The sequence below is a fragment of the Syngnathus acus genome, chromosome 20, assembly GCF_901709675.1.
Source record: "Syngnathus acus chromosome 20, fSynAcu1.2, whole genome shotgun sequence".
Classification (NCBI taxonomy): domain Eukaryota; kingdom Metazoa; phylum Chordata; class Actinopteri; order Syngnathiformes; family Syngnathidae; genus Syngnathus; species Syngnathus acus.
In genome coordinates this window covers 2,824,003-2,847,465 of record NC_051104.1, presented here as the reverse complement: position 1 = coordinate 2,847,465, position 23,463 = coordinate 2,824,003, and the positions used below count along the sequence as shown (strand labels likewise).

At 50.8% G+C, this 23,463-nt stretch overlaps 2 protein-coding genes across 2 annotated transcripts in view; one reads left to right on the top strand and one right to left on the bottom strand.

The window, feature by feature from the left end:
• Positions 1-15,912, bottom strand: part of drosha (drosha ribonuclease III) — a 43,158-nt gene extending 27,246 nt beyond the window's left edge. Inside the window, exons 1-17 of the mRNA XM_037279360.1 lie at positions 15,750-15,912; positions 14,568-15,384; positions 14,418-14,486; positions 14,055-14,328; positions 13,844-13,985; positions 13,588-13,748; positions 13,419-13,499; positions 13,139-13,225; positions 12,974-13,060; positions 11,922-11,993; positions 11,597-11,678; positions 11,378-11,452; positions 10,296-10,465; positions 9,324-9,448; positions 6,913-7,012; positions 4,938-5,045; positions 2,637-2,744 (exon numbers count right to left, since the gene is read on the bottom strand). Coding sequence (XP_037135255.1) covers positions 2,637-2,744; positions 4,938-5,045; positions 6,913-7,012; positions 9,324-9,448; positions 10,296-10,465; positions 11,378-11,452; positions 11,597-11,678; positions 11,922-11,993; positions 12,974-13,060; positions 13,139-13,225; positions 13,419-13,499; positions 13,588-13,748; positions 13,844-13,985; positions 14,055-14,328; positions 14,418-14,486; positions 14,568-15,382 — 2,556 coding nt within the window. The 5' untranslated portion in view covers positions 15,383-15,384; positions 15,750-15,912. The remainder of the gene's footprint in view (positions 1-2,636; positions 2,745-4,937; positions 5,046-6,912; positions 7,013-9,323; positions 9,449-10,295; positions 10,466-11,377; positions 11,453-11,596; positions 11,679-11,921; positions 11,994-12,973; positions 13,061-13,138; positions 13,226-13,418; positions 13,500-13,587; positions 13,749-13,843; positions 13,986-14,054; positions 14,329-14,417; positions 14,487-14,567; positions 15,385-15,749) is intronic.
• Positions 15,913-19,818: 3,906 nt separating this feature from the next.
• On the top strand, positions 19,819-22,976 carry mc4r (melanocortin 4 receptor). The gene has a single exon (XM_037279362.1). It carries the CDS (start codon positions 19,912-19,914, stop codon positions 20,866-20,868), a length of 957 nt encoding a protein of 318 aa, XP_037135257.1. The 5' UTR covers positions 19,819-19,911; the 3' UTR covers positions 20,869-22,976.
• Positions 22,977-23,463: the final 487 nt, after the last annotated feature.

The following is a 23,463-nucleotide window of genomic DNA, read 5'->3' as shown; positions in this document are numbered from 1 at the left end:
TAATAACACAAGCACGCATAAATATGGATGACTTGAGTATTTTACTGTAGCGCCCAACTACTCCCGTGACTTTAGATCCCGAGTAGCCACGAGCGCATTCCATGCGAATCCACGCTCGCAATAACAATTTGACATGTCTATGAATTAGTTATTTCTTCAATGTCGTACAGGATGCGCAGTCCGGCGACGACCGCGCGGCCGATGTAACATGGTCGCCATAGCGACCACACGCCGCCCGGGTTCGGCGAAGAAACGGCGTCGAGTGCCATTTATCATTTAGACAGACGGAGAAAAGAGCGGAATGCGGTAAAATGTAATGCGGGCCAAAAGAGAGGTCCGCCGGAATGTCGTGGCGAGAGCCGGCGTGGCCGTGAAGAAGACAACAAATGAAATAGTGATGCACGCACGGCGGGGCGGGGGCCGGGGCGTGTGACAACACAAGCGGGCCGGGGGACTTGTACACTTGAATTATTGAGATGTTCTGTGATGCCTCTCGTTGTGGCGGCGAGGCTACAAAGTAAAGGGGGGGCCGCGGGGCGGGGGCTGAATCAACAGGGGGCGGGGGCAGGATTAAGGCCGTCCTCCACGGGTGCGCTGGCGTTCGTGCTTGGAGCGGCCATCAACGCACTGCGATAACCGCCCCCGACTTTTTCCATGTTAAATGTTTAACGGCCTCTCAGAAGAGGAGATTCAAAGCCCACAGAGGGTGACTGGCGGTTTGGGGAGGGGGACATGGACGGGGGGGGGGGTCTTAAAGGCTCTTGTCAACACGCCGCCATCCTTTTAGTTTTCAATTGATTGTACGTCCAATTGAAAGATTGCTTTGCGACAAAAAAGTCACGCTAGCAGCTAACGGCGGATTGTTTACAACTTGAGGGGGAGGAAATAGTCAAGTGAGGATCGTCCAAAACTAGCAATTGTAAAGCACTGCTCGCCAAACCGCAAAACGTGACCAAAAAAAAAACATTATGAAAAAATAATCCGAAATTTAAAAATTATATTGGACTCTCTCAAAACACTCATTAAATTTTGCTCATCTGATTACAATTTTTGGAATGACCCGCATTAACCAGATGAAATTGCCATTAATAATTCAAGCTGAGTCATTTTGATGGCGCGACTCCGCTCTTGTCGGTCATCGGAAGACCGGATGGAAGGCGGGCCGCCTCGGGACGCCATTTCAGATGCAACAAGGCTCGACGGGGGAGAAAAAAAAAAAGATGACTTTATGCAGCAATAAAAGGTCTGCTAGCAGCGTGTGCTGGTGATTTTCTGTCCACTTTATTCCCCGCTGTGCTGACAATGCTGCCCGCCGCCACACAAATAGCCAGCGGCAGGGCGCGCTCGCTATGACTCAACTTTGTTCTTTTTGGAATCGGCTGTTCCCCGAACACGAGTAATTAGACCCAAACCTCAAAAGTGGAACGACATTTGCTTCGGGATGACTTTGTTTGTATGAATTCAGGGCCACGTTTCCGCATTCTATCAACTATGAATTGATGCGCCGTCGACGATCCTGACAGAGCGAGAGAAGGAGGTGATGTCAGGCTCCGAATGAGTGCTTGTCAGCCGCCGGCGAGCCTCGTAGCGGGCCGGTGTTTCCTTTTCGTCGCTCATTATGACAGCTCGTCACGCTACGCTTGACAAATGGCCGATCGATATGTGCAAATTCCGGCTTGCCGGGGAGCACTCGCGCAAACACACAAAGAAAGGTGCGAGTTTAACGATCAAAACTCTAATGCCTCGCTGATGGCGGCTCCTACTCTCGCTGGGGGAGGGGGGGGGGGGTACCCCCCAGGCCGTGACAGGGCAGAGCTAGCATTTGGCAGGACTGTTCTGTCAGCGCGAGTCACAGCGGAGCCGGCAAAGTTGTGACTTGGGTCGGCGCCGGCCACCTTAAGTGACTCCCGCGGCGCTCTTTCCGCCTGAACTGTCGGAGTAGAGGCGGCGCGGGTCCACGTAATGAGGAGTCTGCTGCCTCCCACAAGCCCACATCTCACCGTAGGCGGGCAGGCGAGCAGGCAGGCAGCCTCAAACCAGCGTGCGGCGCTTTGTCTCCTCCCGCTTCTTAACTATGCCAGCCTTTAAATAATACAGCGCTGGCACGTCGGTGTCACATCACTATGTCACTCCGGCCATCCAACTTCATCGCAAGGCCAATGCGGCCACACTCCAGCGCATTCCGAGCACGCGACGCGACTACTCGACGACCACAAGATGGCTTTAAAGGTACTTTTATTTCAACCCTGCAGTAAAATGGAATTGACGTGGAATTTGCAATTCGGGCCAGGAGCGCGCTCGGGAATGACCCGCCCCATGCAAACCAAACGTTTCGAGATGGATGAAAAGAAGTGGCCTTTGGAAACATGAAGCGGGACTGGCATTTTCTTATAGAACTTTTTGAACCGACATAAACCTCTTTGTCGATTTTGTATTTTTTTTTTGGCCCCTTTGCTTAGAGAAAAAGAAATTGCGAGGGGAAAAAACTGTTGTAGCTAGCTGGAGCGTTTGGCTTAGCTATAGCTAGATAGCGTCGTTGCGGCCTGAACTTTTGCATCCATGGCCGGGACATGAACGGACACCACCGCTGCGGCGACGCTTCTGTTTGTGGATGTTGTTTGTGGCGTGCGTCTTACCTGCAAGAGGCAACGCTCCTTGAAGACGTAGCCAATCAGCTTGTCCAGGTGCATGAGGCACTGGTGGTAGCGGACGTGATGGGTGAGGACGGGCAGCATCATGGCGTGCTGCGGGGGGGGGGCACAAAGAGAATTCTCAAGGAGGTGGCTCGGGAGGGTGGGGGGTAGGCAACCTGAGCGGGGATCGTGTCTGATATGAAAGAGGAGTGACGGGAACATGTTGGAGGGGAATGTGTGATGAAGGGATTGTCAGAAGCAAGGGCTGAGAGCTGATAGCGGGCAGAAATCAATCAGACGCTCATTATTTATTAAGTGGCGCGAGGCAACACATAGATGGAATCATCACAAACCCGATGGCGGCGGCGGCGTGAGGAGAATGACGGACAGGAGGGAAAATTCACTTTGGGGCAGGGCGGCGGGGGATCGAAGCCCATTTGGCCGTGTTGACGCACTTACTTTGCCACGTGCGCTGACAGCCCTCTGCGGGGAGAGCGCGGGAAGAACGGCGCTCGGCCGGCGGGCTCCGTCATTAGCCGCGCGACACAAGATGGCAGAGGCGCTCTTCACAACGTTAACCCCGAGCGAGGAGCCCGCCGTCCTCGTTTTAATTAGCGCTACGGGGCGAGGCCACGCCGGGGGCCCGAGCGCACCGAGAGGTGTTGACAAGGAAACCCGGAGGGCGTCAGGGAGCACCGCGTGGGTGCCGCGCTTCACCGACACGCTTAAAGAGCCAATTAACGAAGCCGCGACGGGTTCCTGAACTTGTCTGGTGGCCCAAAAACTGAATTTCTAATGTGGTGTCCATCCAGAGAGCTTTTGGCCAGACCTGGACGACACCACACGCTCTGCCTCCGACGTCAACATTTTTTCTTTTGATCTGAAGACGGATTACCGTAACCAGAATTCTGCGTTGCGGAAAGTTCATCGGAAAACGTGATGTGGTTTGAATTAAGAAATACTCATTGGATGTTTCGACACATTTGGACGAGGCCAGATTCCCATCTCGAAGCGACCGCTTAACCGATACGCTTAAGGTTGACCCTGACATCCAGCTCAACACGAGCTGTAAATACAAGTGGCGTTGCTGTAAAACACGGGAAACTCATGTACGGAACATTGTGGCTACATCTTTGCCTCTTTTTCAGCCTGCGCAACAAAACTAAACAGCTTCTTTTTCTTTCATTTTTCCGTGAATGCCAAACAGCCTTCGCATTTGCGCCTGTGAAGGTCACGGCGGTGAATAACGCTGCAAATTCCCCAGCTCTGACTTTCAAAAGAAACGACCTTGGTGGTGTCAAGCCACGTCGCTCACAAGCGGACAGTTTTCCTTTTTCTTTTTTTTTTTTTTCTTTTAAAGGTAGTTTGGGCTCGAGATCCGCCGCTATCAGTCGGCGGCGTTGCGACGCGCGGTGCAGAGTGGAGCGCCTGAAATTATTCATGAACCAATTAGTCGCAGCAGTCCAGCTTGAAGCAAATATAATTGGGTGGCAATTATGGATCGGATCCTCTTTGCTAGACCTTGCTGCAAGAGAGGTCTGGCTTATGAGACTCGAACTTTCCTGTCATGCCTCTCCAAACGCGAGCGGTGGCTGGAGGCGATGCGCCGGGCTGCCAATTATCGCTTTACACTTGACGGCCGGCACAATCGGAGGACAAAAACAACCGGGGAGAGAACGGTCCAAAATAAAAGCGCCGCCGCAGCTCACGTGTAAATTCATCAGCTGTTGTCGGTTTTTGTTCTGAAACAGTTTGGAATCAAAGTGACGCTCGACGCGACCGGGTGGTGACCTCTCACTACGAAGACGGACTATGAAGATTTTTTACATTTGAAGCTTCAAGCGGTTTGATGGCAAACCCGCTTGAGCTTCCCACAAGTCTTGTCGACTCCATCGAACAACAATTGGAAAAGATTGTGGAGTCGGCGAGAGACGGACTCGAGCGGAGTCAACCCGCGTCGATGTGTGAGGTACGGCTGGACCTTAATGGAGGCGGACGGTTGCAACGGGCAGTCCACTTTGGCCACGCGCACATCGAGCGAGGGCATGACGCAACGCACGGCAACAACATGGCAAGTGTCTCCGATGCGGCTGTGCAGTCAACCTCGGGCCACCCGCCCGCGTCACCTCGTCTCACTGCCACCAAGCGTGACGTTATTTGCAGCGTGGGGCGCCCCACCGGACCTCTGGAGTTGTTTTGATGGCAATACCAGTTTGTTGTCAAGACCTTCACACACGATTGTATTTTTTCCTATTCGTGTCACATGCTCCACTGGAAAGCTGTAAACACGAGCGGGCGTGTTACCTGACAGACGTCGGAGCGAATGCCGGTCTTCCAGAATCCCTGGCTGCTGAGCTCCACCGTCACCTCGCGGCGCATGGTGTTCTTCTGACGGATCTTCTGAAGAGCTTCCTGCCAAACAAGCAGCCGCTCAATTATTGATCAATGGCAGCCGAGCCGGTGGAGACAAGACAGCAACCCAGACGCAAACGGCTCCCTCCCGCTGGGCTGACAGATGGCACGTGCCACATGGGTGGCGCACCCATCGCGGCTAACCGAGACCTGGCCTTTCGCCAGCTCGGCCCGTCCGAGGCTTCATATTTGGGCTTTGGAGCGGAGGCGCCTTCTGCTTTCCTAGTCCCCAGTTGACTTGGATTAGGATTTTTAAGTGTGGTAAGGTGAGGAATGTCAAACATCACCTTTGTGTTATTATTTTTTCAACTGTGGATTTAACTTTTTAGAATATCTTTGTTGAATAGAGTTCAGTTGTATTTAACTTTGCCAGTGCATCAATGTCAGTCTTTACGGTGAAAAAAGTTTGAGGACCGCCGGCGGAGGCGGTCGGACGCACGACTGGGTCGTCGGACCTCGCCGCCAGCCTCGGGGAAACACACGAGCATGTCAACATCTACGTGCGTGTGCGCGCCGCGTAGAACCGAGACGCAATCGACTCATGGTGAGCCGCCTCAAATGGAACGCCAGGAATTTTTGCCTCACAGAGGAAATAAGAACAACAAAGGCATGAATAAATAATGTCGACCGACTTTGAACTGTGCATCAAAGTGAACACGCTCGCCCACGCCGCCGCGAGCACGCGCGCTCACACACACGCTTAGCCCGCAAGGTTGCAAATGACGCGGGAAGGCTCGCGCTGTGTGGTCAGGGCCAAGGTGCTGAGGACGCATTACTTAGCGCAAGGCTGCAAGAGAAACCATCAAGTCTTTGGACTGCGGGTTCCCAATTTGCGGTCCCGAAAAGAAGCCATAAGAACGTGTTTCCATTCACAACCCGATTGTGGCGACAAGGTGAACGTAAACAACTTTAATCACAAAGACCGAGACACAGAAAACCAAACATGAAACATTACAGAGCGCTTCGTTGTCTCTTCGCGTTGACAGTCATCGCTTGTGAAGTTCAGAGAATGCGTCAGCAAAGGTTAACGGGTTCTTCTTTTGCCCTGCTCACAATGTTAGATGGAATTTTGCCTGCTACTTCTTGACATATCCAAACAATACATACTGTGACAAAGAAACACACTGGGCCAAAAATAGCTTCCTTGGGGGAGGTAATGAGTCCAGACAGGGCTGCTAAAGCACGCAAGCTGAACACAGCACAGTGTGTGTGTGCATGTGTGTAATTGCTGCGGTTTGACAACAGGACATTCAGGCCAAGTTGGCCAGACAGGAAAGCAACTAATTGAGTCCAACTTCTCACTCCTTATTGGTTGTGCTTGAGTCAAGCGGGATGTGTATGCGCCGCTGAAGGACTCCCCGAAAGAGGAGTAGGGTGGGGGGGGTTCTGTGAATATCACCCAAACTAAACGATCTCCGTGACCTTGGCACAGGAGGCTTTAAACGCATATAAAAATGACGAGCCGGTGAGCGAGGCACTTGGCGGAGCCGTACGCGATGAATGAGAATGAAGAAAGTCGGGGGGGAGCAGCGACAATTAATTGAAAAGAGCCAAGCGATATTTACGAGATGCGCTCGAGTGCGCCAAGCTTGTCGCGTGTAAATGAGAGAAGAAGAGTGGAAATGAGCTGCTGGCATTTGGAAAAGTCCACGGAAGAGCAAACACCTTCATTTGTTCCTTCATCCAAAGCAGCGGGGCTGGCACTTAGCACGTTTCCTTCGCCGCAGAGCTCGTTACCGCCGCAAATGACAAATGACACCACGGTAAAACTATTCGGGGGGGGGGGGGATCTCGTTGTCAATGGAACTCAACAAAATTCTGGGCGAGCGCCCCGGCACGTTTTGTTTAGTTGTGTTGTCGAACTCACCTCCCTCTGCGTCAGCTTCTGCTTATCCAGTTGCTTGACCTTGGGGCTGTTGGCCAGCAGGTGGCGCAGTTTGACGTAGCTCTTCCACAGCTTCTGGTACCTGCCGTGCAGAGAAGCAAATGAGGCTAAAAGGATTCCGACTCGGAGTCTGCAAAAACACGTCAATATTTCATCGCGCGTAATTGGAGACGTTGCTCCATTAGGTGCTTTTGTTTCGGGGCGGCAAACGTCGGAGATATGAGCGCTTGAACTCCAAGTCGGGTTCACCTGCCTCGGACTTTCTTTTTTTTCCACCTCGCCTGCTCCTCGCTTTCATTCTCCGTTGTCTTTGCTCTCATTTGCATGTGAAAAGAGGGCCAAGGGTGTTATCGGCAAGGTGACATGGAGCCGCCGCGGAGCCCCCCGCCACCACCACCACACCCCGTGCCCCCACATTTTCAATCAGGCCTTCTGATTGATGCACTGAGTGTGACCGTTCTGCTCCCATTCAGTAGACTTTCTCCTCATTTAGCCAGAATTATTCAATTATGATTGCTGGGGTGGCCAGTTAAGGTGGTGCGGCTCGGCCGATCGGACTGAGTGAAAGGGGCGAGAGACGTACGCAGAGATATTGCGAGTGTGTGCGTGAGTGAGCGAGAGAGAGAGAGGCGGGGACGGGAGAGGAGGTGAGGGGGCCGCCGCAGAATAGAGGAATTATAGAGCTTTAATACCGGGGACTTCATTAGAGAGCGAGGCGAGGGAATGAGACGGCTTAACGGCTACGATTATCAGCTCGCCGCCCCCGCGCGGAAGCGTCCTGCGCGAAGGAGGAGCCAGAGAGGGGTCGAATATCCAACCTGCGCGGCCCACGCGTCCCCAGTCTGCGTCGGTGACCTTTCCCGGAGATCCGACGTGATCGCTCTGCGGCACGCTGGCCTCTCGGTTTGCATTAGCATGTGCTAACTCTTTCCCTGTACGCGTCCACTCTTATTGGGTACGAGGTGAGGCTGTGGAACACATCTTGAGTATTGCTCGGCAGTAACGTCAGAGATCAGATAGGACGTGTTTTATGAGAAAGTATGACTCCGCGAATCAAGCTGCAGATTTTTTTTTTTTTTTAAATGATTGCAATGTTAGATGTTCATGCTCCCACGCGGCCGCCGCCACCTCCTCCTCATTATTCCCTGGCCTCTAACTCGTCACCTCAGCGTACGCCGCAAAGGCGCTCGAGGGTCCGGCGAGGGTGACAGCACACCAGGGCGTCTTCAGCCGAGTGAATTAATATCGCAAATGCCGCGTCCACGGACTGGCCGCCGCCGCAATCGACTGTGACGCACTCCACAGCGCCCGCCGCAGATCATTATCAGTGGCGGGTAAAGCCGATGCGCCGGCGCCACTAATGACATCCCAGTCTGCCCATAAATTTGTCGCCGCGTGCCACTTGGAGCCGTTTGGCATGACGGCCCCGGGCGTGGGACGGATGAAAGCGCTCGGTGGGCAGGCGGCGAGGGGTGAGGACACTGGCGAGGTGGGAGCGACAATTACTCCTGGACCTTCTGTTTGCACCCTCATGTTGCCTCCCGACTGCGGCCAGGGTGGAGAAATTGCGTTCATTATAAATAAAGAAGAGAATGCGCAGCACGGTGACCTAGTGGTCAGCACGTCTGGCCCGCAGTTCTGAGGTTCACGCCACATTCCGCATATGCTGTCAAGATGCCCGCAAGCTGTTTTCAATTGAGGAAAACAATTGTCTCCTTACAAAGCCAAGACATGAACTGGCACACCTTTTTGGATCCAAACTCCCACGGGGTAGCAACTGTGATGATCTTCGACATCGCTTTAGTTAATTATGCAGCAGCACAATACACAATTCCCACCTGCGGGCCCTGCGTGGCGTGCGCAGCATCACTATGTGCAGGAAATAAACCACGCGGGCTCCCGTGGCTGAGCCGCCCGACAGAGGAACCCGTGACGACGCATGCGAAAATGTCACGCCGCTCGTCCTTGCCGCCATTTATTCCCTCTTCTAATCCATAAATCTGCCCGCATGTTGCCTTGCGCAAACTCTTCAGCTTCTGGCGGCGGCGTGGCACGCAAGGGGACGTGCCCGGGAGACCCTCATGGAACATGGGGGGGGGGGCTACAAGGAGTTGGATGACATTTATCTCGGGTCCAACCACATTGTTTCTCGGATTCCGTGAAATGATGATCATGAATGACTTATGGAATCACCTCGAGTCCACTTTCACCCTTCCGAATAAATGACTTGAAAAGGATGGGAATTTGAGAAAAGGCAGCGTGTGCCGCTGCCGTGTGACCACGTGTTCGTAAGCGACCCTTGCATGCCAACATAGGGGGGCAGCCCCATTGTAAATCGAGGACCTCCAAGTGAATACAAAGCGATCCGAGATATTCACAGCGACGGATCTTACTGAGGGTCTCCAGCGTAGCTGAGTTGGGCAGGCCGTATCCCGAAATGAACGATGATGGGGAAGGTGATGACGTCTGGGTTGAACTGCTCCCGGTCCAGCTGGTCGATCCGCACCGAACTCGGTTTCTGGGGAGCGACAACACGGAAGCCAGGGCGGGTGAGCGCATTAGCAGTGTAAACAAGCTCGACAAGCCGGCGCCGTCGTTCAATCATTCGCCGCACGGGACGCCGGCGGCGAGCGGATCTGCAGACACTCGTACGTGAGCGTCCTCGGGTAGCACCTTTGGCGGGATCGGACGCGAGGACCTCGACATCATGTGCTCGGTTCGGTGGCAGATGGCTGGAGGCCCGTCGCTCACCTTGACATTAGCCACGTTCGCGACAAATTAAAAAAATAAATACTTTTTTTTTTTTTTAAGGCGCGAGTGTATTTGATAAAGAAAGTAGGGTAGGTACGCCTACTAGAAAGTGTCTGTCGCGATAGTTGGAAAAGAAAGATGTTCATGGAAAACGGATGACTATCACCCTGGCAATGGCGACAAATAGAAGCAGTGGAAGTGATGTCTTCATACAATCGACTTAATGGGGTGTGTTCCCGGCTGGTTTGATGATGATCTACCCCCCACCACCACCTGACAACCCTGACAGCGACCATTCAGAGCTGCCTCGGGGAGGAGCCGACTCAATAAGTCACGCTCGCTAAAGGTCGTTGCTATGCGGCGCTTGACATCGCATCACCTTCACCCGGACACAATTACTGTACGGCCTCTCAAAGGCGGGTCCGACACAGAGGTGAGCCGGCGTCACGGTGACATGAGTACGTGGCTGAAGGGGAGGGGGGGGGGGTGCATAAGGATTGTGACAAGCAACGCCCTTGGGGATATTAGGTGAGCGTGCCAAACGGTACACGGGGGGTTGCGGATGCCCTTGGACCACCGTCCTATGGAGAGGAGGGGGGAAAGGCCTGACTCACCGAGCCCGGGTTGGTGACGATCATGCCCTTGCACTCTTCCGCATACTTCTGCCACGCCAGCTCCTCCCACTGCAGCATGTCGGCGATCTGCTCCTCGGGGACCAGCGGCTTGCTGCTGCTCAGGAGGTAGAGCAGCACCTGGTGCATGGACAGCACCTCCTTCCCACCATCTGCACAATCGCAAGCGTTAGCCGCAATCCCAACGCGGCGGCGCAACTTGCAAAGACACACAGCAGGCGAAAAAAGTGCAACTTATAGAAAGTCGACTTCTCCTCTGTCCAAATAGCTATCAAATATGATGAGGCTGAGATAAATCACCAGCGTGAGAAGCAACGTATTGAATTTAAAAGAAACAAGAGCAAATAGTTGGTAGGCTTCGGCATTTGCTTTTTCTTCACATTTGTTTTGTTTTACGACATATTATTACTTTGCCGAATCAAGGCTGATGTCGCTGCCTGCCACCAGAGTGGAACATTCCGCTGCACATTCACAAGCGCACGCACGTGTGAGCTCAAGCGCAATGTCAACCTCATGATGATTTCACACACACACACAAACGTAAATGAAATGTGGGGGGGGGAGTGGTAAAATGCTCGCAGCGTGCACGCGGGTCGAGTCGAACGGACTTAATAGACACTCATGCAACATTGATTGACCTGCATCCAGTGTATAGCCTGCACGCTGGAGACTGGCTACTGGAAATGCATTAGCACACTAATAAATACATGACCACACACACACTGAGGAATGCTGCATTGGAGTGGTTTTGTGCTTCTTGGTGGGGGGGGGGGGGGGGGGGGGGAAGAAGCATATACAAGTGAAAATCCAGCTAAAAGGGGGGGTGCGCAAATTGTTTATCGATGGAAGGTAGCGAGCTCGGTGGCTCTGCTGCCATAACAACCAGCCAGTGGGGGAAAGAAGTCTGGCAGTACAGCTGCGCCATCTGGTGTACAAGGGAGGCGACGCAGCCTTTTCAGGAATTGAAACTGGAAAATCTGCAGGGTAGCACTGTTGGCACGTTTGCTCGACGGGATTGAGGCTCGGGGTACCGCAAAGACGGATACGTGACGTTTGCCACTCACCGGGTAGGAATCGCACAAAACGAGGCATGAAGTGGAAGCGCTGGCATCCGCCGCCTTTATTCTCCCAATCTGGGCCTGCAACGCCATTGCGAAAAAGAAGGACGATTAGAAAGCAAGCATCACAAGAGCTTCACACAAAACGACTGTTTTGATAGTCGTTTGGTGGCGCTTCTCCACAGTCATTTGAAGGCCACGATGTGAGGCCCAACTCGGAGATACCTGCGAGGTTCCAGTCGTACAGCTCCAGAATGTCCTGGAAGAGGTAGGAGGCGAAGAGCTCCAGGCCCTGCACGCAGTAGTTCTGCAGAAGCCACACCGGCGTCAGCGCCGGCGCAATGACGAGCGCCGTTACGCAACCGAGGGCGACGTTCCGACGTTATCATCCGAGCCGCCTTATCCGCGCCATCGTCCCTCTCGCCTCTTCTCAAAAGGATTAGCACCTCGGCTCAGGAGGCGTGAGGGGGGACGCGTGGCTCAGACGCTCCAGATAAAAACAAAAAAAGGCTGCGAGAGGAGCGGCGGGATAAAAAGAGCTTGCACTGACCTCGGGCGCCATCTCCTCTATGAAGTGGATGGTGTAATCTATGTTGAAGCGGATCACGCGGCACAATGGAATCTGCCGTGATGAAAGGAGCAGAAGAGAGGCTGAGCAAAGGAGGCGCTGACTCATTAGCGCCGCGCTAGGCCGAGGTGACGGCTTTGCCGGCAAACTCATTAAAAGCTCCACTTGGGCAAAGCGCCGCGCGCCACCGAGGGCAGAGACGCTCGGCGTTTTAACACCTCAAATATCACTAAACAGATAAGCAGCCCCCCCCCACCCAGCCCCCGGGGCTTTAATCTCCCGGTTACAGCCGCTTTCTTGTCCGAGCGGGGGCGCTTTGAGAGATTAACCTGTGAGACACATCCGGGGCGCAAACCGGCAGCCGGGCGAATAACGCGGCGCTCCCGGTCCTTTAATCCCCGAGCCGCCACGAAGCGTTTAGCCAGCGTTTCAAAAGCGCAACGGCTGAAGTGATCCAGTTCAAATGGCGGCTAATGCGCAGGACGTGCCGGACATTTTGACCCGAAAGGTTTAACATTCAAATTGCCACTCAAACACGCCAGCTTATAAACTTCTACCGTACTCAGATGACCTCAGTCGCGTGATCGAGAGGCTTCTCCATCAAACGCTTTTGCACTCACACATTTGGAGTCATCACTAAAACAAAATTCTTCGCAGTCAGAAAAAAAAGCAGTATCGTGTTCCCCGCGAATACCAAAATATCACAAAATCATTACAGACAAAAAGATTTACATTGTTTGCACACGACAGCGACAAAGCACTACTTTTGTGTTTGGCAGAAATGAAGTTCCTTCCCTCACCAAGATGCCAAAGGGTGGCGCCAAAGATCTACTTTTACAGCAGAGAGCTTTGGCCCAGCACAAACGGAATAGGTTGAGAAAAAAATCTGCAAATAGGTGAATTTGCCAATCTACAGGGGAATATAAAGTTTGGAAGACAATAATCACCCAGTTTGGCAGCAGGAGGAATAAAATCACCTCGTGCATTTCCGCAACATACCGCACAGGAAGTGTAATTCCACATTGTACACTCACACTGGTGAGGGGAGTGTGGGAGAAGACGGAGAAGCCCTCAAAAAGATACTCGTGGTCGTCGTAGTTGATCACAGTGGGACGGTCCGTCTGGAACGCAAGAACGGGACTACGTCTCAAACGGGTCGGACTCGAGAACGGCGATGGAAAAGCTGTGTGTGCGGGTACCAAGAAGTTGGTGGGCGGAGACACGGTGATCCGATAGTGGAACAACTTGCCGGTGTTGTTGTTCATCCCACGACATACTTCCACAGGCTGCAAGACACAAAAGTTGACCAAAGTCACACGGGAGGAAGTCAACACAAGACTGACCCGATAGCGGAATTAAATCAATCCATGAGCAGCTGTGGAAAGGATGCCCTATATTAAGCCTCTGTCGGGCTACCACTAGGGGGAGCTGCCACACCACTGACAAAAAAGTGTGATAGGTGTGAAATGTTCCTCGCACCTCTTCCCCTGGGTAGATGCTGTGACGAATGCCTGTGCGACGGGCCTTGGCGCTGCACTTGCACAGGGGGCCGTCGTTCATCTGGAAGAAGGGAAAACACCGAACCCGTCACGCAAGCCCCACCACCGTTCCAACAAGATTACAGAATCCAGGAGGAGGAGCAGCGGACCTGTCCCGGGTCGTTGTACCACAGCTCGTCGTGAAGCCGGTCGGGATGCGCTTTCTTCCTCTTGATTTCAGCGATGACGTCAAACAACTCTGAGTCGGAGCTGCTGGAGCAAGAACTTGCCTCCTCGTCCGACTCGCACTCCGACTCGCTGCTGCTGGCGCCTGAAACGCGCAAGTTAGTATTAACGGCAGAACTTACAAAAATAGGATTGTGTAGTGCTTGGGAGTTTTTTTTTTTTTTTTTTAAATTAGCACACCGGGGTCCTCATCCAGTTTGGTCTTTGGCGGGTCCCACTTGGGTCGGGACTCCTTGGCTCTCGCCTGCCGCCTTCCCAGCTCCTCCTCAAAGCGCTCGTAGAGGTTTCGTAGTTTACTCGTGCCGACAACAGTGGAGTCTCCCTGGAGGGGAATCACAGTCAAAGCGGCGGGGGGGGGGAGAGACGCAACGGTTCCCGCTTGAGTAAATACCACTTGATCCATGGGATCGTTGGAGTAGAAGTTCTCAGCGTGGGTGCAACGGATCCAGGCGGGCTTCAGCATGTCGTCCTCCTCCGTCTCATCCTCGCCCCTGTCCTTGTGCCGCTCGGCTTCGGCCTGCTCTCTCTCGCCACCGCACTCCTCGGAATCTCGGCTACGGGCGGAAGAGTAGCCGCGATCTCGGCTCAGGGCCGACCAGGACTCGGACCGGCGGTCCCGCTCGTCCTCCCACCGGCTGCGCTTCCTGTCTCTGCTGGTCGAGCGACTGCAAAGGCGGAAACATGAAATCAATCCCAGATCAAAGCCGATTCTCAAATATGGAGAGCGATGACGAGTCCTGCAGATGTCGCGTACCTGCGAGGCCTCTTTCGGTGTCGATCAGGCGACGGGGATCTTCGAGTGTCACGGTAGCGGTAGCGCTCCCTGTGTGCACACAAACAGCACAAAAACGAAGCAACTGATGAAGTGACCGTACCTTTCAGTCCCGGGGGAGGTTTCGTTTACCTGCTGCGATCGCGGCTTCCACGTGCGCCGCAGGGGGAGCGTCCCGCGTCATACTCGGACTTGTAGCGCCCACCCTCAGTCCTGCCGCGTCTGTCCGGGCTCCTGCCGCGGTCCTTGCGCTCTCTGGGAACGTCCAGGCGATGCCTGTCCCCGTAGCCAACGTAGCCTCGCTTTCGGTGGTCATCATGGCGATATCCTCGCTCAGGGGACCGCCCGCCGCCGCCACCGCCGGGCTTCTCGTATTTGTACTGCCCCCCGTGGTGGAAGCTCTGATCGGGTGCGAATGAGCCGGGGCTCTGGGTGTATCCCGGGTTGAAGGGAGGCGGAGGGAAAGGGGGATGGGGAGGATGAGGGTAGCCCATGTGGTACGGAGGGGGGTAAGTCATAGACGGAGGCGGATTTGGAGGTGGCATGGGAGGGTGTGGCAAAGGCGGCGGGGGCACGGGCGGCATCATGTAAGGGTGGTAGGCGTTCTGCGGCATCGGTGAGCTGGGCATGGGAGCGCCGGGCAAGGGCGGAGGCGGGAAATTAGGTGGCTTGGTGTAGGGCGGACGCATCGGACATGGGTGAAGCGAGCCCGGCGTCGAGGGTGGCGCTGGCGGCGGGTATGACACAAAGTCAGAGTGCGGCAGCGGCGGCGGCGGCATGTAGGTGCTACTGTTCCCATGGTACCCAGGCGGGGCGGAAGATTGAGAATCGTAGGCGTACGGGGGTGCAACTTGCAGAGGTGGTGGGGGCCTCAGGTTAGTGGCGCGGTAGTTTTGCCCGGGGGGCATTGCACCCCTGGGAACCCCGCGGTCCTGGTGAAAAGACATGACTGTCGGGTGGGGGTGGGGGGCAAATTGAAATATACATTAATTAACAGCAAGTCATAAATGTCAGGCATGCAACACAGCAATAGAAATGTTTGTAAGGTAAATAGTTTGAGCGTCCCTAGTTGACAATCACGTGTGGCAGGAGGACTGCACCGACCAATTCATGAATTAATACGCACCATCAAAACGCCATAAATACGTAAATAATCAAGCGTAGCAGTGGTTAAATGACATTATTTGGGTAAACGCTGACATATTGCTCCAACGCAGTGGCATAAAATAACACTAAACATCTTTGGTATTTCTGCGACCCAACATGCTAGCAGGCTCGCCGCACCACCGAACACGAATACGTGCAATACTTTACCTTCAAATTTAAATATCACGACGAACAGCTGTAACTCCGCCTCATCAAAATCTTGTCGTAACACGTCTAACTTGCAATTGCATACAGAGTTAAATGAAGCAGGATATGAAAATGTTTGACAATCCGAGGCGTAAAACAGTGTGTGCAAATGCCGAGCGGTCCGTGTTTCTAGTCGGAATAGTTACGGTAAACACATAGCTGGACCAATCACAGGTTGTGGTAACTGGCCAATGAAAATGCGTTGTCAAGTTTTACTTCCTGTATTTTTATCGAGAGTGTAAATGCAGTATGATATCCCTGTTACTGAATTTTAGATCGACGGACAAAACTTTGGATACACCTAGTTGACGATAACAATTTATAATTCTAATTAAACTATCAACATAATTACGATGTTTGCAGTGACGCACATTAGTTGAAATTTGAACGTCATGTAGCTGGAGTTCCACTTGGTAGGCACTAGAGGGTAGCAGAGAAATATTGCATCCGTGAAGCTGTGTTACCATGGCAACTCCCATGGTTTCCACAAAAGCAGATGAGTCCATTAACTTCTTCAGGCTAAAGTTGTTTTGGGCAATCTTGATGTACTCAGATGGCTTTAATGCGCCCCATATTATTTGCAGCGGAAATCTAACTCGTTGTGCTCCGTATTGATCCATCTCAACAGGTGATGCTCTGAATTTCCGCCTCACAGCATTAACTCGGATGGCAGACACTCTGACAAAATGAATCTTGAAGAGTGGTGGAAATCATGATGATGTCACAAACGGTCTCATGCATCTTTGTGCGCTTTTACTTCAACCATAAAAGTACACAGCAAAAGCAAGCAAACAAATCAAAGTAATTTATCTTTAAAGATAGGTAAGATGAGGAAACCCAAAAAAGAGTCATGAGCTTCTGCAGTCTCTCGCAGAATAGTCAATCTGCACCCCGGGCGGTCAAGGACAGAGAGACATTCACAAAAACTCAAATGTGTGGTGTATTATAAGTGTAATCATAAAACAATTCAATCTAATCTTTAGTTCTATTGCATGTTATGAATTGATCAATGAACACGTGTAGTCAAATAAATACATGTGCAGCCTATGTTTTGTTGTTGTTTTTTTAAACTGTTGTTCAGGCTTTTTTGTGCTTACTCAATTCTGGAGCTTTCTTTGGATTATATTTCTCAGATGGTCGCCCATAATGACTCAACTGGAGTGCTGAGCAAAGGAAATTAATTTCCCCGAGAGAAAAAAGAGAACAAAAATCAAAGCGTTCCTCTGTGGGTTGACTCAAGATACTGGGAAATTATCCCCTCCACCCAGAAATATTGACCACCATCAAAATATCATCATCTCAAGGCCTCTCAATAAATGTGAGATTGCTCATCCTCTGATGTGCGTCATCGTTGGAAATTGTCTTACCGCCATGTTGCCAAAGCGCAAACTTCACACATACTCAACAATTAATTAGACACAATTAAGCTTTTAGCGGCTATTTTTACAACTTAAATATTCCAAGTGAAATAAGGACCTTCCTCCTTTCAGTCAGCACACAGATCAATGATTTCACACGGGCGGGCCTCACTTGGCCAAATTCCCTCAAGGGACTTCCTGCTCAATTTCCAAAATAGCTCTTGTTATGACAAACATGTGCTTGTTGAACATTTTCCCAATGTTCCAGGCGATGCTCCAACCTGAGTCCCGGGTTCATTACAATCGTTTACAAAACACCCCCGCCCCATGTTTTTTCTTTTTTTGTTATCAGACCGAGTAAAAGCCGGAACACACTGTGCCCGCCGCGTGCAAGTGCATCGTGACAACGTTGTGTTTACAAGGTTGAGTCGTGTGAAGAGTTCCTTAAGTGAACATCTTGGATGAAAGAACAGAAAACAATCATGGGGCTTCTGCAAACTTTCATTGAATGGGAGGGTGGATTTTTTGTGTTTCAATTCAAATGGCAAAAAAAAAGATCCGAATTTTTAATGCAACCGTGGTATCTCGGTGTTATTGTCGTCTTGATTTTTTCGTCACCCGGCAACCGCCGCCAACGCAGCGAGTGAAGGATAATCAAGCCGCGTCTCGCATGTGCGCTGGCTCATATTCGCCGGTTTGCACTTATTTGTGGGATGATTTAAGGAGTTTACACCAATTTATTTCCTGCCACGGAACATAAAATTCGTATGCATGAACCGCTACTTAAAGCTGCCACGCGCTTGTTAGTGAGCGACAGAACATTTAGCACAACCTGGCCTCGAACAACATCTTTCAAACAAATGTTATTTTGCACTAACGCGAGTGACGCTGCTTGGAAATTTGCATTTTGAATAAGATCCGAATCAGCCATCCCGATTCACTGTAATTCGTGAACGCCGGCCGATTGCTTTTGTTTGTCCTTAAAACGCAATAATTGTGATGAATTCATGACAAATTGGGCGGCCACCAGAAAGCAATCAGGTAAGCAACAATATACGAGCCTTCGGAACAAGCGCTTGTCAGGCGTTACTCTTTTACAGCAAGTCGTTAAACTTCACTCCCGTGCTCCATGTGAATAAATTTTTTTTTTTTTGTTGTTGTTGCTATTCAGTTTCATCCATCTGTCTAGTAAACGAGGTTTGAACTCGGTAGCAATGGAATAAAATCTGGAGGACAACATTCATCTTTGAAGGACTCCTGCAAGACCCCCTTCAAAATGGCTGCTTCAAAGCAAAATGGCGGACTTGGCATGGCTTTATGAGATTACAGTGATCCCTCGCTACTTTGCGTTTCGTTTATCGCGGCTTCACTACATCGCGGACTTTTTTTCCAAATTAAAAAAACATTTAAAAGTCAAAATAAAACTTCTAAATTGAGGAAACACGTGTCTAACCTTTAGGACAATGTAGTATTGGTCCAAATGTTTGTTTACATTCCTTTAGAAGTCCGTTTTCGCGTGTTAGCACGATCGCGAATTAGCATCTTTCCGCTAACTCGTTAGCTTGCCCAGTACTTCTTGTTGGTGACCGTACTTCGCGGATTTCACTTATCGCGGGTGGTTTTTGGAACCAATTATCCGCGATAAACGAGGGATTACTGTACATCTTTTGTGGCTCTACACTTGATAGATATGTTGTGCATACTCGATTTTATCCAGCTGAGGTTACAGGGGCTGTTCTTTTTTTATTATTATTAAATTAGAATGAGACGAGTGAACAAATTACCCTCGGTGCTTCCTGTCCTCGGAGATGCTAGCCCTAGCCATGCAATCTGCCAATAGTAATTGAAAGGCCTGACTTGGGTGTGAACGGAAGAATTATTTACGTCCGTTCTAATTGGCCGCAAGCGTCCACTAACCCCCAGGAGGCCGCCACCACAAGGACAGCGCACGGCCAATCGGGGTCGGAGGGCCGATTTGTTGTTGTTTTTTTATGTACCCACACTCTTGGAATAGAATTGCTGTTCCTTAGGCAAGATTTTGTTGTTGGACTTCTTAATGCCGTCATCGGAACATTTTGAAAATGAAGTTGACATTAAAGAGTCTTGCTTTGATTTTTCAATTCTATTTTTTTTTTCCTCAACCATTTCATTTGAGTTGTTTTGTTTGTTATATAACTCCAAGTGAATGTGAAGTCGATTCGCTCTGCCAGCGGCTTTTGTTTCACTCTTCTGCTCTTGGCTCTCATGAGGAAGGATGATGAGAATTTGGTCAAGTTGCGCCTTTGACTGAATAATTCGTCCTTGGAGGCAGAACCGCCGATGGAGGAAATGCTCATCCCCCGCGGGGCCTTGAATGCATTCTCAAGAGGCGAAAAGTCTTTGTCCTCGCAAAGCGGTTTGATGATTGACAACCACCGTGGACGGCTTCATCAGCACTTTGGAGTCTTGACATCCTCGATAAGCGCTTGGTTTCATTCATGAATATCCTTCTCCTTTTGGGTCCTGCCTCACCTCCACCATCAGCCAATGGGAAAGACGAGCACGGGCTCGCTGCCTCCGTGCGTGTGCGTGCGTGCGTATCGAGGACGTATAATAGTGGCAAGCAGCAGGATCTCCCTCCCTCACTCTGGTTTGTCCTCCTCCTGCCTGCTCTGAGTGAGGAACAAACGAAGAGCAGAATCGCTCGCTGTAGAACTCCAGGCGGCCCCTGACAATGGGCACGCAAGAGAGTTTTTAGGAGTGGAGAAGACAAAGGAGGAGGAATCATGAACGCCACGGGGCGGGGAGGTCCGACGGCGGGCTACGGCAACCGCAGCGAGGACCGGCGGACTCCCGAGCGAGAGTCCTCGGAGGGATGCTACGAGCAGCTGCTGATCTCCACCGAGGTCTTCCTGACCCTTGGCATCATCAGCCTGCTGGAGAACGTCCTGGTGGTGGTGGCCATCGTCAAGAACAAGAACCTGCACTCGCCCATGTACTTCTTCATCTGCAGCCTGGCCGTGGCCGACATGCTGGTGAGCGTCTCCAACGCCTCCGAGACGGTGGTCATCGCCCTGATCAACGGCGGCACGCTGCGCATCCCGGTGCGGCTCATCAAGAACCTGGACAACGTCTTTGACTCCATGATCTGCAGCTCGCTGCTGGCGTCCATCTGCAGCCTGCTGGCCATCGCCATTGACCGCTACATCACCATCTTCTACGCGCTACGCTACCACAACATGGTCACGTTGAGGAGGGCTGCCATGGTCATCGCCGGCATCTGGACCTGCTGCATCGCGTCGGGCGTGCTCTTCATCGTCTACTCAGAGAGCACGGGCGTGCTGGTCTGCCTGATCGGCATGTTCTTCACCATGCTGGTGCTGATGGCCTCTTTGTACGTGCACATGTTCCTGCTGGCGCGCCTGCACATGAAGCGCATCGCCGCGCTGCCGGGGCGCCCGCCGCTGAGGCAGCGCGCCAACATGAAGGGCGCCGTCACGCTCACCATCCTGCTGGGCGTCTTTGTGGTGTGCTGGGCGCCCTTCTTCCTGCACCTCATCCTCATGATCAGCTGCCCGCGCAACCCCTACTGCACCTGCTTCATGTCGCACTTCAACATGTACCTCATCCTCATCATGTGCAACTCGGTCATCGACCCCATCATCTACGCCTTCAGGAGCCAGGAGATGAGGAAAACCTTCAAGGAGATCTTCTGCTGCTCGCACGGCCTCGCCTGCCTCTGAACTTTGAGCCGTGGGCGCCTTTCACCGAGACTGACGTGCGTTCATCATGAAGTTTGAAATGAAGTCCATCAACGCCATCATCAATGCCTTCAGGAGATGAGAGAGAGATCTTCAAGGAGATTTTCCACATGCTTGTGCCTGTCAACTTGGACTGCACCAAGGTCGATTTCTCCAAGGGAACCAGCCGCCTTCCTTCAAAGTCGGGGACGACTGTTGACTCCCAAATCTTAATCCTAAATCTTATAAAGTGAAGATCACAGAGATATGCTGATATATTTTGCACAAGACGGCCTTAAATGTCATCAACCCCCACTGCCGAGACACCTGCAAATGTGTGTCTTCTACTTTCTTCTAAATTCACATTCATCCAAGAAAACATTGGTAAGGAGACTCTATCTCCTTTCCGAACATCCTCCCTCCCAAAAGAAGAGCCGTGAAGATCTAAAAGCTCCACTCCGACTCGTGCTTGATTTACTGCGTCGCAATACTTTTGTCCAGATTACAGTTTCACCCTTCAGTTTTTTTTTGCCCCCCAAGCCCTGAGTGAGTGTGCGGGAAGAAACAGGACAGAGGGGATGTCGAGTCATCTGATGGCAGAAAAAAAAAAAAAAAAAGGGCTGATTGCACGTGACCGCCAAAATCGGCGCAACATCTAAACACAAACATACATTCACCACAAAGACTTGAAGTGTCCCTGGCGTTGCCATCCCCCGCCGCCCCCCGCTTTTGCTGCAGCTCCAAAAAAAGACAGGAACATGCTCTCGGGCAATCATGAGACCAGAGAGCGCACAACTGAGAGATTGTTGCACTTATGTAAAGTTTTTGTCAAGCGCCCGACTGAGCCTGATGAAGTCAACATCAAAAAAACAATGGGGTCACAAACATTTGGGGTTCAGGAACCCCGTACAAGGAATACATTTTTCCAAGGTCCCTCTCATAATCAAAACGTCAATTAAACACGTGAAATAAGAATTTAAAATGACTGCCTTGGTTTGAAAAAAAAAAAAAAGTTCTCATGCTACCATGACAAATTCACCTATTTTTCTTTTGGGGGGGGGAGCGGTTGCAACATTTTGAAAATAAAGTTGTATTTTTCCGAGATTAAATCACAGCTGTTTAACAAGAGAAAGTCACATATGAATTTTAAAAATACATTATTCTGTAACTATTACGTCTTTTATTAAGAAAAACACGCCTTTACTCTGTAAAAAAAAAAAAAAAGACGAGTCTCAGATGAATATGCTTTTTGTTTTTCAAATAAATAAATAAAATAATAAACACCTTGCAATTTAAAAAATATAATTATACACCTTAAAAATAATGTCACATTCATGCGATTGTATACATTTGAATGATATCCGAGCTTTAAGAGCCTCTCCCAACAATTGCGAGCGTTTTTCGAAGCCAGTAAATGTTCTCCTGATAAACTCTGACGAGATCGCACCATCCGTTGCCTTCCAAAACGCTCGCAATCAGTGGTGGGGGGGCTTGAGTGTGTACATGATCTACTTGCGCACACCCGCAGTGTCAGTGTTGAAGCGGACTTGAGTGACATCGTTCTAACTGTGAAGAAGTGTAATTGTGTTGATTATGTCGTGTCACGTTCATGTGGTGTTAAACTAGTTTGTCAAGCTGAATGGTCGCTATGGTAACAGTCCGCATCGCATAAATGTCAATCGCATCTGTAAATACCAGGATGTCAAAACTTTCTCGGGATTGATGTGGCAAACAGAGAAACTGAAAAGACCAGACTTGAGATTTTTCCCGCAAACATATTTGAGTACATCAGAGACTTGGACTCGTTGGTCATTACGTAAGATTCCCTGACCTCAGACTTGGGACTTGATGGAAGATTGGACACAACGAGTTTTGGATTTGCCGAAGACTTGGAAATAGTTCGTGACTAACACGGGAATTGCGGATTTTCTTGAAATTTGGGAATTGTTGGAGACTTTTTGGCATGTTACAAGTTGCTTTTAGTATCTTGGCCTTTAACCCGCTCTGTCATGTCCAAACGTGTTGTCAAATTGTATTTGGTGTTTTCTTGCTAAGTGTTCCTGAACGTGAGCCGCTGCTGGAAACTTTAATACAGCATCGCCTGTGTCTCGAAATATTTCTTGCCTGAGTCTTTGAGTCGGCTTCTTTTGAGCAAAGATTTTTTTTTTTTAAAAAGTTGTTTGGCAATTATGATTTATTGCTAGCAATGTACATCTACGCTAAGGGGCAATCAATCTTTTTTATTATTAAGACGAATAAAGTAATAAGCGCAGGGCAGAGGAGATCAAATCCCAGTCACGTACGCTCGTCTAGTTCATTTATTTCACTTGTATGCAGCACATTGAAGATAAATGTTGCGTAATTCGATTTGACCGTATGCTGTATGCACAATTGCACCATTTCCACCAAGTTGCTCTTATTTATTCATTGCTCTTATTTATTGATTGGATGTGCCTTCTTGTTTTTACTTTTTGTATTCTTTACTTGAATGTGTAATATGTCTTGTCACCGTGGGATAGTAGGAAACGCAATTTCGATCTCTTTTTATGTCTTGACATGTGAAGAAATTGACAATAAAGCAGACTTTGACTTTGATAT

Bases quoted from the DNA above. Each gene is read 5' to 3' on its own strand.
- mc4r (XM_037279362.1), top strand. From the start codon at position 19,912: ATGAACGCCACGGGGCGGGGAGGTCCGACGGCGGGCTACGGCAACCGC.